The sequence below is a fragment of the Hylobates moloch genome, unplaced genomic scaffold (genome assembly GCF_009828535.3).
Source record: "Hylobates moloch isolate HMO894 unplaced genomic scaffold, HMol_V3 SCAFFOLD_19, whole genome shotgun sequence".
In the NCBI taxonomy this organism is placed as follows: domain Eukaryota; kingdom Metazoa; phylum Chordata; class Mammalia; order Primates; family Hylobatidae; genus Hylobates; species Hylobates moloch.
Genome location: NW_026652294.1, coordinates 1238086 through 1251685, shown reverse-complemented (window position 1 = coordinate 1251685; position 13600 = coordinate 1238086). Strand labels below are relative to the sequence as shown.

The following is a 13600-nucleotide window of genomic DNA, read 5'->3' as shown; positions in this document are numbered from 1 at the left end:
TTTTTTTTTTTTTTTTTTTTTTTTTTTTTGAGACCGAGTCTCACTGCATTGCCCAGGCTGGAGTGCGGTGGTGTGATCTCGGCTCACTGCAACCTCTGCCTCCTGGGTTCAAACAGTTCTCCTGCCTCAGCCTCCCAAGTAGCTAGGATTACGGGCATGCTCCATCACGCCCGGCTAACTTGTGCATTTTTAGTAGAAATGGGGTTTCACCCTGTTGTCCAGGCTGGTCTTGAACTCGTCAGCCTCAAGTGATCTGCCCACCTCAGCTTCCCAAAGTGCTGGAATTACAGGCCTGAGCCACTGCGCCTCAGCTGGAAAAGTGATTCTTAATACATTGTAACTGAGGATCATATTGTGAACAAGACACACTATTTAGAGAAATGATACTAGCTGGTGAGCTGCAGGGAGGAGTGTGCTAGAGTTTTCCAAGCTCCTCAGGTCACATCACTTTTCGTTCTTCCCGTTTAAAAACGTCCCATTCCCTTGGCTTGACTCCTCTGGCTTCCCCTTCTGTGCAGCCAACTGCTAGATCACCACAGATTGTCCCCCGGGATGCCCGAGGGCTCCTAACTCAGCTCCTTGCCTTCAGCCTTGTTGCCCTCAAATCCACCTTCCCAAGGGCCAAGTGGGTGAAAGGGCGCGGGGGCAGTTTTCGGCCTGCTGCCTTCCCACGGCTCTCGGGACAGGCTCCCACTCCCGCACAACCTGCCCTGGTTTTCCTCTCCCTCGCCCCCTGCTTTCAACCTTTGCTTTCGGAACACGTCAGTCGTGCATCCAAGTCCTGCACATACTGTCCCCTTCACCCAGGACACTCTTTCCGCATCCAAACGCAGTGATTTACAAACTCTTCTTTGGGCTTCAGCTCAGACGTCACCTCCTCCCACATGCGTTTCTGGAGTCACCCAATTCTTGGCTAGGAGCCCTCTCCTGTTAACCCATTGAATATTCAGTTGCAGCACTTACTGCATTACATTGACACTGACTTGCTTCCCCGTGAAAACTACCAGTTATCTGTGAGTTAAGATGGTCTTGAGGCTGGGCACGGTGGCTCACGCCTGTAATCCTAGCACTTTGGGAGGCCAAGGCGGGCAGATCACCTGAGGTCAGGAGTTCGAGACCAGCCTGGCCAACATACTGAAACCCCATCTCTACTAACAGAAAAAAAAAGTTAGCCAGGCATGGTGGCATGCCCCTGTAGTCCCAGCTACTTAGGAGGCTGAGGCAGGAGAATTGCTTGAACCCAGGAGGCGGAGGTTGCAGTGAGCCGACATCATGCCACAGCACTCCAGCCTGGGCGACAGAGTAAAACTGTCTCAACAACAACTACAGAAAGTCTTGGGGCAGTATCCTGGCCATGGCGCAGAGGCATCCAGTAAGCATCCTTGAATCAAGGAGCCACAGTGACTCCCCATCTGACTGGGCTGTCAGACTTGTCACAAGGCTGCCGGCTCCACTGTAGAGCTGCGCTCATTTCTTCCCACTGTGAGGAGCTGGGTTGGGGGCCTCAGGGTGACAATCATGTCCCCGCCTACTTCTTATTAGCAGAGCAAGGGTGGGTATTCCCAGCAATGAGCCCCTCACACTAGCAGCCAGGAGCCAGTTCTTGACTTATTGCCAAGAAAATCACTTGCTTCCTGGCTTGGATGTTGCCTGGGATACCCCATAGTCAGGGGCGGCCACTTCCTGGTGCCCACCCCTTCTGACTCTGTCCAACAAATGGGATGAGTGTCCCTGTCCCACTGGCTGCTCTTCCCCTTTCCCCAAATAGTTTATTTGCTAGAAGAGTCTTTTCCTACCAACTCTGAGCTTGATGCAGACAGACAAGACACTTACCTGCTTTCGGTAAGAACCTCTGCCTTTTCTGGAACCCAGGATATAGTCCAGATCGCTGCTGAGCTGCAAGGAGAGGTGGCTTTCAGTGCCGGCCAGCCTGGGCTGGTTTTCCCTTCTGTGGTCGGTTTCCCACCCTCTGCACCCCCTCCTCCCCGCGGCAGGGTTCCAGACTCTCACCGCACACTCCACCTTCAAATAGGTTGGGTTTGAAGCAAACCCAAAGAGGCTACTATCCAGTCAAGCCACGCTGTACCTCCCCAGGTGGCAAGTAGGTTACTGTTCACTTGGTTGCTAGTATGACTCAGACAAAAAGTCCAGGCTGGGAAAAGCTTTTAACAAGGCAGCTTGGAGGTGAGGGGAGATTCACTACCTGGAAGCCAGGGAAGAGGACAAACACTGAAAATCAATGCAATGCAAACACTTCTGCAAGACATTTGGTGCCAGAAGCAAATCTCTGCTTCTCAGTCTCATGCACTTTTCTTACTGCTGATAACTGGCTATTTCAATGATCCTGGGAGGCATCCTGCCTGCACGAATACATTTACCGTTCATTTTGCATGTAGTTGTTGGGGGCTATCATGTGCTCAGCTGCAGGAGGGCTGCAATGTAGTTTTGGCACATTCTCAACGCTTAAGAAAGTTATAAGTGTAAAAAGTAAAGAAGAGGGCCGGGCGCAGTGGCTCACGCCTGTAATCCCAGTACTTTGGGAGGCCCAGGTGGGCAGATCACGAGGTCAGGAGATCGAGACCATCCTGGCTAACATGGTGAGACCCTGTCTCTACTAAAAATACAGAAAATTAGCCAGGCGTGGTGGTGGGCACCTGTAGTCCCAGCTACTCAGGAGGCAGAGGCAGGAGAATGGCGTGAACCCAGGAGGCGGAGCTTGCAGTGAGCAGAGATCACGCCACTGCACACCAGCCTGGCTACAGGCTGGGCGACTCCATCTCAAAAAAAAAGTAAAGAAGAGGTTCCTCTTAAAAGACTTTCCTCCCCATCTAATTAAAAATAAATAGTAATTTCTCTTAACAGCAAAATTTATTCAAAGACCTGTGCTAACATTCTTAAATGTCTACCAGCCATAATAAAAAAAATCAATGTACTTTATACAGGCCGGGCCCGGTTGCTCACGCCTGTAATCCCAGCACTTTGGGAGGCTGAGGCAGGTGGATCACAAGGTCAGGAGATTGAGACCATCCTGGCTAACACGGTGAAACCCTGTCTCTACTAAAAATACAAAAAATTAGTCAGGCGTGGTGGCAGGTGTCTGTAGTCCCAGCTACTCAGGAGGCTGGGGCAGGAGAATGGTGTGAATCCAGGACGCAGAGCTTGCAGTGAGCTGAGATTGCGCCACTGCACTCCAGCCCGGGTGACAGAGTGAGACTCTGTCTCAAAAAAAAAAAAAAAAAAAAAATCAATGTACTTTATATTCTCAGCTCCCACAATTTAGCCTAAATATTTGCCCTGCCATACTTATACTGGTCCAAACAAACATTAGGTCATAGCCTGTTCCTCTTCCTTATTTAAAGGTGTTTTTACCTTTCTCAGTATTCCACAAGTTCCTTCCTCCTTCCTTTATTCTCCTCTGCCTTTTGAGATGGAGTCTCACTCTGTCACCCAGGCTGGAGTGCAGTGGTGCCATCTCGGCTCACTGCAAGCTCGGCCTCCCACGTTCATGCCATTCTCCTGCCTCAGCCTCCCGAGTAGCTGGGACTACAGGCGCCCACCCCCACGCCCGGCTAACTTTTTTGTATTTTTTTAGTAGAGACGAGGTTTCACTGTGTTAGCCAGGATGGTCTCGATCTCCTGACCTCGTGATCCGCCCGCCTTGGCCTCCCAAAGTGCTGGGATCATAGGTGTGAGCCACCGCACCTGGCCTATTCTCCTCTGCCTTTGCCTCTTTTAAAAAGTTGTAAGTTACTAGCCAATCAAAACAAATACAAAATATAAAGTCCCATTCCAGCCAAAAAAACCAGACACAGCAATAAAGTAGACCCATCAGGTTATAAACGACCCTGTCTCCTTTGTTCAGTATACTCTCATGACAAAACTGCTAGCAAGTGTACCCTTTCTGCAGAAAGTATAAAAATGGCCTTACTAAAAAAATTAAATTTATATTCAAGTGCTATTTCTTTATGGCACCAAGGAACAAGCATTCCTACCACAAGTGAGTTGTGAACTCAATGCTGCTTAAGGAAGGTTTCTTGGAGTTTTGGAGCCATGGAAAGGTTTCAGGAAGAAAGCGGCAATTGATTTTGGGTTGGAGGAAAGGCAAAGATGTTGATGGAATTACAAAAGTAAGGACAGAGAGGTAAAATGGAGATCCACTGGCCAATTATCTAATTTGGGGCAAAAGGCTGTTAAACCATGTTGGGTCTAGATCAAACAGGGCCCTGCTGCCAGGCGAAGGGTCTGGGAGAGGTGAGGAATCAGCATTGGATACTTTGAAGTCAGATGCAGGGTTCAGATTCCAGCTCCTAAATTATTAAGTAATACACTTTAGGCAAGCTACTTTAGTGCTTTTTTCATAAAAGGGGAATGGGACATACATGTAACAGGATTGTAATTAATCTTAAATGAGGCTGTAGAGTGGACTTGAGAGTACGATTGCTTTTGAAATAGTTTGAATCTTAGTTTACTGCTTACTAGCTGTGTGACCTTAAACAAGTTACTTAAGTTCTGTGTTGCTTGTTCATCTATGAGATGGGACTCGTATCTAGATGTAGTGCACTTAGTACAGTGCCTGGCACATAAAAGGTATTCACATGCTAATTCTTTGTAAAATATATATTATTTTTGAGACAGTGTCTTGCTCTGTCGTCCAGGCTGGAGCGCAGTGATGTGATCATGGCTCACTGCAGCCTTGACCTTCTGAGCTCAAGCCATCCTCTCACCTCAGCCTCCCAAGTAGCTGCGATTACAGGCATGCCACTATGCCTGGCTAATTTTTGTTATCTCTTTGTAGAGATGCGGTTTTGCCATGTTGCCCCAGGCAGGTGTACAACTCCTGACCTCAAGCCATCTGCCTGCCTCAGCCTATCAAAGTGCTGGGATTACAGGTGTGAGCCACCACGGCCGGCCCATGCTAATTTTCTTCCCACCTTTTCTGGTGGGCAATGGAAAGCTGATAGAGAATGCTATGGAGTAGGGACCCGATGGGACAGTTCAGGTCTATGGCAGTGCCAAGTGGTTTGGACAAGTCAGGGAGATTACACAGTAAGCTAAGCAAAAGAGAAAATGACAGCCTGGGCCAGGCGCGGTGGCTCAGGCCTATAATCCCAGCACTTTGGGAGGCTGAGGCGGGTGGATCACGAGGTCAGGAGATTGAGACCATAATGGCCAACAAGGTGAAACCCCATCTCTACTAAAAATACAAAAATTAGCTGGGTGTGGAGTGCTGCAGTGCAGTGGCGGGATCTCAGCTCACTGCAATCTCTGCCTCCTGGGTTCAAGTGATTCTCCAGCCTCAGCCTCCTGAGTAGCTGGGATTACAGGCACCCGCCACCACGCCTGGCTAATTTTTGTATTTTCTGTAGAGATGGGGTTTCACCATGTTGGCCAGGCTGGTCTTGAACTCCTGACTTCAAGTGATCCACCTGCCTCGGCCTCCCAAAGTGCTAGGATTACAGGTGTGAGCCACTGTGCACAGCAAGAGTCAGTGTTTAACAGGGCAGAGTTTCAGCTGCAAATGTTCTGGAGATGGAGGGTGGATCATGATGGCTGCACATCAACATGAATGTACTTAACCACACTGAGATGCATACTTCCAATGATACATTTTCTGTTATATTTTACCACCGCAAAAAGGCAAGAAAGCTGGGTGGGTAATGAAGCTAGTAAGGTTACATTTAAACACAAATGGGCGGCAATAGGGTGTGAGGGGGAGGCGTTAGTATTAACGTGACTTATAATCAAATGGCTAGGAAAGGACTTTTAAAACATTAGGCAAACTTTAGGAAATAAAGTCTGGAAATTAAATTGTAAATCATTTTAGTAATAAAAAATTTGGAACAGTAGCAAACAAATCCAAAGGACAAAATAGCAGCAGCAGGCAACATCCAACAGGCATTTGGAAAAGGGTGGCCAGAGTATGGCAAAAAAAAACATGAATTAAAGACAGAATTAGGCCGGGCGCGGTGGCTCATGCCTGTAATCCCAGCACTTCGGGAGGCTGAGGCGGGCGGATCACGAGGTCAGGAGGTTGAGATCATCCTGGCTAACACGGTGAAACCCTGCCTCTACTAAAAATACAAAAAATTAGCCGGGCGTGGTGGCAGGCGCCTGTAGTCCCAGCTACTTGGGAGGCTGAGGCAGGAGAATGGCGTGAACCTGGGGGGCAGAGTTTGCAGTGAACCGAGATCCCGCCACTGCACTCCAGCCTGAGTGACAGAGCGAGACTCCGTCTCAAAAAAAAAAAAAAAAAAAAGAATTAAGTCTGCACAGAGTGACAAATGAGGCTGCAGGCAGAAATAAGAGCATCCCCAGGGAGGGCTCCTGGGCTCAAGCGATCCACCCACCTCAGCTTCCTGAGTAGCTGGGATCATAGGTGCACACCATCAACCTGGCTAATTAAAAAAATTATTTTTTTGTAGAGGTGGGGCCTCATTATGTTGCCTAGGCTTGATTTTTTTTTTTGAGACAGGGTCTTTCTCTGTCCCCCAGGCTGGAGGGCACTGGCTCAGTCTTGGCTCACTACAACCTCCATCTCCCAGGTTCAAGCGATTTTCCCGCCTCAGCCTCCCGAGTAGCTGGGACTACCACGCCTGCTACCATGCCCCGCTAATTTTTTGTACGGGGTTTCACTGTGTTAGCTAGGATTGTCTCCATCTCTTGACCTTGTGATCCACCCACCTTGGCGTCCCAAAGTGCTGGGATTACAGGTGTGAGCCACCGTGCCCCAGCCAACTTAAGTGCTTTCTAAAATTTTTTTTTTACTTTATATAAACTGTTTGTATTCTTTATTTCTGTTTTGTATGCTATGGCTCAGGTTTGAAGATGTTCAGCTCAGATTACCTGCATCTAAGGACCAAAATGTAAATGCCAGGGCCATTCTTCCAGGTCAGTTTGCATCAGAACCATGCAGGTTGCATCTGTTGCTAGTTACAAGAGAGAGCTGGGCCCTTCTTCAGTTTAAGGTCTTAGGCGGGATGCCAAAATTTGCATTTCCAGCAAGTTCCCAGATGATGGCCAGGCTACATTGTGAGAACATCATAATAGATCATGTGAGTGCGAACGATCAGGGCAGGCTGAGGTGGTGGGGAGAGGAACACCATCACTTCTCCCAAGCTGCAGTTTCTGCAGATCTATGCTGCCTTTGGGAAATGTTTAGCATCACACCGGACATAATTACTTGCACTGCATTTTCTGAATTATGCAGTCTTCATCTTAGAGTGCAGCCAGGGCAAAAGAGGAATTCAAGCTGGAACAAGGAGTCCGAGAGGACGCGACTGCTGGACAGAACAAGCGATGAAGCCAGTTCCCAAACTGATGAGCCCACAGCTCCATCCATATTAAATGGGCTGAGAACACCAACACTCCACCCTCCCGGTACGGTTGCATTGCAGGGAGGAACCAAAAATATCTTTCCTTCATCTGCTATCTCAGCTAAGCAGTACACTCTTTCTAGCACCTCACTAGAGTCCAGTTTTTCTGTATTCTGTATTCACAGTACAGGTTTATTATGAACTCTGAGCAGATGAGGCTATTTTTCCCCCTTTTGGTTTCTTAGTAACTAGGCAAAGTACAAGGCTTACGGTGGGTATTTAATAAATACTTACTGAAAACTTGCCTGCAAGTGAGTCGATGTTCATCTCAGTTGTTGAGGCACTCACGGGCCAGGCTTCACTCGGCTCTTCTCACTGCCTACTCAATTCCTTCTCAAAGCAAAACCCGTGGATATATCCAAGGAACCGGCTTCATTGCTTTTAAAAATTCTGTCCAGCTTTAACTGGCTAGAATAGGGGTCCTCGTCCTTGTCATATGCTGTCCAGAATGAAGTCCAAATCCAGGATTCTGGGAGCATGTCATGCTTTCTCGAACCTGCAGGAGTCTCAAGGGCACCTGCATTGATATGCATGTCATGGCTGTAGAAGGGGGCTGGGATTTCAGCACACAATAGCCAAATCTGGGCATTTTCCAGATGCCTTCGCCTTCTTGGCTAGTATTTTGCAGGCCATTTTGCACTGAAGGTTTTTTTTATAAAATTGCTTAAGGAAACTAGGGGAGTGAGCCTTGCTAGCAGAAAGAGGACTAAAATAGATGCACAGAGGTCCCTTAAAAGTCCAAGGGAACACCATGAGGCCAGGGAAACATCTGCAGGGTCAATGCAGAGAAATCAACAGCAGTTGTGGGGGAGGACAGTGAAGGCAGCCACCCAGCAGGCGGCTGCTGCTGGGTCACCCAGGGCTCTGCGGCGGTTCCATGACCGCCCAGGAGGAAAGGTCCCATGATACCTCTTGCATAACAACTGCATGACATAGGCCATTCACCTTCCAGGAAGATTCCAGGGTAAAGATCAGCCCCAGAATAGCCCGTCTGGATGGTTATTTTCTCAATTCCGTTAGTAGCACTCTCAGAGAACATAGAGTATAGCAAAATGGAGCCCACAAAGGGGCTGATTTATAAAACTTGGGTTGCCTTTCCTTCCAGTAACACGAATTGGTTTAGAGACAAGAGACGTTCATCTTTAACAAGAGAAGCACCTATGGATGTCTCCAAATGTCAAAATAGAAAAGTTGATCAGGACTTTTGAGACTAATCTACAGTAACAATGTATAGCTTCCTGTCTCCGTAAATCTTGCCCGAGTAGCTTTTATGCTCTTATTTTAAGTAAGCAGCTCACTGCGTAGGATTATCTGTGTAAGATATATTTACCCAGGATGCTTAACAAGTGTTAAATAATAACAGTTCCAAAAATAGAGCCACATTTACACTGCCTACTGCATTGTTTTGAAACAGTTAACCAGTGGAAGTTGCTAACTTTTGGTATATGTATTTGTTGCTGGTTTTGGCCCGAAGAAGATAAATCTGGAAGCACTCTAAATGGCTAAGTTCCTTATAAAAAATAAAGGCCGGGCACAGTGGCTCACACCTGTAATTCCTAGCACTTCGGGAGGCTGAGGCAGGCAGATCACTTGAGCTCAGTTCTAGACCAGCCAGGGCACCATCGTGAGACAGAAAATTAGCTGGGTTGTGGTGGGGTGGCCCTGTAGTCCCAGCTGCTTGGGAGGCTGTGGTGGGAGGATTGCTTGAGCCCGGGAGGTTGAGGCTGCAGTGAGCTGAGACCATGCCACTGCACCCAGCCTGGGCAACAGAGTGAAACCCTGTCTCAAGAAAAATTAAAGCCTATCACTAGCTATATATGTCAAAAAAAACATTCTGGCCTTTGTTTGGTGAGGAATTCATGTCACGGTAGGAGGAAATCTGAAAGTTAGGAATCAAAGTTTGCATGCATTTTAAGGGTGTGCTACTAATATGCACAGGGAGTGGGTTTGCTAATGCCATCCTAGCCACTGATGCAGCTGGACTGGGCTCTAGGAATGCTGACAGGTCAGTGAAGGAAGCCAGGCCAGAGTGGTGCTCCTCCCACCCACTGGGAGAATCCATCGAGATGCACAATTTGAGTAGCATCATGTCCAATCCGGGGTTTACTAGTGATTTTTTTTAAGACAGGATCTCACACTCTTGCCCAGGCTGGAGTGCAGTGGTGCGATCTCTGCTCACTGCAACCTCTGCCTGCAGGGTTTAAGCAATTCTCCTGCTTCAGCTTCCTAAGTAGCTGAGATTACAAGCATGTGCCACCATGCCTGGCTAATTTTTGTATTTTTAGTAGACACGGTTTCACCATGCTGGCCAGGCTGATCTCAAACTCCTGACATCAAGTAAGCCACCGTGCCCAGCCTGATTTTTCACTTTAAAGTTGATTTTTGTTTTGTTTCAGAAATTATACTGAAATGCAACTACTACACAAGAAAGTACGGTTGGCATAAAATGTTTTATCGGAGAAACACTTTTCATGGGAGAACAACTGAACGGTTTTAAAATAGTAGCAGGATAAAAGGCTCAAAAATTTGTTAGCCAATAACAGAGTATCAGTGGGGACAATCAGACACCAAACAATTGGAGGTTAAAAGGAGAGTGAACAGATCATTGCCTAGAAAGGGACAGCCCCAAGCATGGGTTTGGAAATGGGTACTAATTGTGGTTAAATTTTTATGGAATGAGGATTACTTCCACAACCAATTACAGATGCTCCTCAACTGCCAGCAGGGTCACCTCCACATAATCCCATCATGAGTTGAAAATACCGTCAGCTGAAAACGCACTGAATCCATGTAACCCACTGAACATCACAGCTTCGCCTGCCTCAAGCGTGCTCAGGAAACTTATGCTAGCCCACAGTTGAGCCTCCTTTTTTATTTTTGAGACAGAGTCTTCCTGTCGCTCAGGCTGGAATGCAGTAGCGCCATCTTGGCTCATGGCAACCTCCGCATCCCAGGTTCCAGCGATTGTCCTGCCTCAGCCTCCCGAGTAGGCAGGATTACAGGCACCCGCCACCACGCCCGGCTGATTTTTGTGTTTTTAGTAGAGGCAGGGTTTTGCCATGTTGGCCAGGCTGGTCTCGAACTCCTGAGCTCAGATAATCTGCCTGCCTTGGCCTCCCAGAGTGCTGGGATTACAGGCGTGAGCCAGCACACCTGGCTGAGCCTCCTTTATAATACAGTGTTGAATATGTCACGGAGTTTATTGAATACCATACAGAAAGTGAAAGAGAATTGTTGTACGAGGACTTGAAGTACAGTTTCTACAGAATGTGTCTCATTTTCAAAAACTCCTAAGTTGAATGACCATTAAACTGGGACAGTCTGCATTTTTTTAAGGACGAAACAGGAGTTTTGGTCTTCTTAAGACTGTAGCTAATTTCTAAGAATGTAGCTACTTTTTCTTTCTTTCTTTTTTTTTGAGACAGAGTCTTGCTCTGTCGCCCAGGCTGGAGTATGGTGGCATGATCTTGGCTCACTGCAAGCTTTGCCTCCCGGGTTCACGCCATTCTCCCGCCTCAGCCTCCCGAGTAGCTGGGACTACAGGCGCCCACCACCATGCCCGGCTAATTTTTTGTATTTTTAGTAGAGACGGGGTTTCACTGTGTTAGCCAGGTTGGTCTCCATCTCCTGACCTCGTGATCTGCCCGCCTCGGCCTCCGAAAGTGCTGGGATTACAGATGTGAGCCACCGCGCCTGGCTGAATGTAGCTACTTTCAATCTGTTCTCCCAGTAACTGGAAATAAAACATAAATGACCTTGGCAGGTATAAAATGGCCCACTTGCTTAGGCTGGAGCTCCCACTTCTGGCCATGTGTGTGCACAGCGGGCTCCAGGCTGGAGCTGCCCCACTGCCCCACTGTATACTCCTTTCCCATCCCAGGCACCCTAAAGCCTGGAAGGAGAGAAGTCGTGCACCTCAGGTGTAGTAACCTTCTGAAAGCGGACGCCTTTACCGGTGAGATGCCGAAGGCCGGGCCAGATGTGCGAGGATCAACTGTGAGGAGAGTTTTATGCCTGACATGGTTTAGAACTGCCAGTCAGTATATGACTGTTTTGAAGTTCTCTGGAACCACATTCCTCTGTCACGTGCACAGGACCCGTGCCCCGCCTCCATGGATTCTTCATGCATGAGAATGGACATGAGGGGTGGCATTTTAGCTGGTGGCCTTATGGCCTAGTTCATGCCTTCGTCCTGATGGAAGTCTGGGTTTGCCCTGATATGGAAATGACACATGGACAGACACACCACACACACAGAGGAGCCTTGCTATTTTAAGAATGTACTTTATACAAAATAACCAGTTCATATGGAAATAAATCTACAGACCTCCAAGGATCAAAAAGCTTTTTAAAAAGTTCTTTTAAAAAATTATCCAACACACAATATTGAACTAACTATTGAGGTAAGTGTCGCTCTCAGTGAAACAGGGAATCAGCAGACCACGACAAAATATACACAATATAAAAATAAATAGCATTCCCCTTTCCAGTACTGGCCAGAAGGTTCACACGGTTTCTGCTTTTGCAGCAGGAGCAGAGGCTCCAGACACTGTGTGCCAAGGCTGGTGGAGACTGACCTGGGCCCCAGGAGCTATGCACAAGGCAGGAGAGTGAGGTACCTGAGCCCTGGCTAGGGAAGGGAAGGGAAGGGGCCGTATGGTTTCCTGAACGGCGGTCAGCATTCCAATAACTTATGCAATATCCATACCCCTGTTCCCACCCCACCCACCCCTTTCAAAAACACTAGCAGGACAATCAGCTGCTCGTCAGCCGTTCTGACGTTAGAATTCAGTTAGTCCTCTCGTGCGGGACAAGAGGGAGAAACTAGGTAGGAAAAGGTCAAGCCACGTCTGTCTAGCACAGAGCGGGATCAACATCCAGCCTGGAGGCAAAGCTTTTGTCCCAGCTTAATTTAAAAAATGAAGGTCGGGTGTGGTGGCTACGCCTGTAATCCCAGCACTTTGGGAGGCCAAGGCAGTGGATCACCTGAGGTCAAGAGTTCGAGACCAGCCTGGCCAACATGGTGAAACCCCCCTCTACTAAAAATACAAAAATTAGCCGGGTGTGGTGGTGCGCGCCTACAGTCCCAGCTACTCGGGAGGCTGAGGCAGAAGAATCCCTTGAACCTGGGAGGTGGAGGTTGCAGTGAGCCGAGATCACGCCATTGCACTCCAGTCTGGGGGACAAGAGCAAGACTTCGTCTCAAAAAAAAAAAAAAAAAGAAAGAAAAGAAAAATGGGATGCAGTAACATTCACCCAAACACTACTGTCCCAAGGGGAAAGTGCGCAAGGCTCGGTGTCCTATGGCTGCACGGCACAGAGTCCAACTCAAACAAGAAATAGGGAGCCCAGCTTTTTCTCACGCAGCAAATGGCAATCACATTCTTTGTGCCTATGCAGTGATGTGAGTCCACGAATAAAAGCCTCTGCATTCTCAATCGAAATAAGAAGTACCCTTACTGAAGCTATTGTCCAGAGAGTCACCGGTGGAGACACTGCACCCCAGGAGCCCCAGGATTGGGCAGTACATGGCTCACTAACATATGGGACTGATTTTCTGCAATGCGGGTCCATGGAGAATCGCAGAGGGTGAACTGACTGACAGACAAAGAAGGGCAACAATGCTAGAAAACCTTCAGCCTTTCCTTTCTATGAAAACCAAGGTTTTCTCCAAGCAGGTTGGGGTTCTGACACTACTCAACTGTCCTTACCTTGTGACTACAGGATTAAGCCTTCCTGTGAAATTTCAAATCAGGTCTTAAGAGCAGTGTAGTATTTACAGATTTGAACTTCCATTAAAAAAAAAAAAAATTGAACCAAGAAGTATGGATTGCAAGCGTGTTTCTGACAGCTGTGGTGACTGCAACACTGGGATTTTGTGAGCCTGGGATGGCACTTGCCAGCAGTAGGAATCAGCAAAAATAATATAATAACTATACAGCAGATAAATGGCATGGGATAATGACACCAAATGCTTAGTCACAAGAAGCACTTTCAGGGAACAAGCCAGAGTAAATCGACATTTAAAGCTGAGGTCTGACTGAACTGAGGGGCACAAACTGCAGGTCTTGAGGTTTTCACTAAGCCTAGCAAAGAGGAGCATGAGAAGGCCTTCTGAGAGCATCTGGCCCGGGCTCAGCGGGAAAGACACGAACTGCCGATGAGTAGCTCGTGTGTACAGCCAGGTAAACGAAACCAACCTGATGAAGGCTGCTGATGAGGAGAGG

The 13600-nt window shown here is 47.9% G+C and overlaps 1 protein-coding gene across 3 annotated transcripts in view; it reads right to left on the bottom strand.

Annotated features, from left to right (window-relative positions):
• The window catches only part of SLC25A18 (solute carrier family 25 member 18), a 26359-nt gene extending 18249 nt beyond the window's left edge, over positions 1-8110 (bottom strand). For 2 of the 3 annotated variants that reach the window (XM_032140043.2, XM_032140044.2), the window contains exons 1-2: positions 7619-8110; positions 1834-1896 (exon numbers count right to left, since the gene is read on the bottom strand). In XM_032140043.2, the coding sequence (XP_031995934.1) occupies positions 1834-1896; positions 7619-7640 (85 nt within the window). In that variant the 5' untranslated portion in view covers positions 7641-8110. Of the gene's footprint in view, positions 1-1833; positions 1897-7607 lie in introns of all 3 variants that reach the window. The other variant, XM_032140045.2, reaches the window with a different exon arrangement.
• Positions 8111-13600: the final 5490 nt, after the last annotated feature.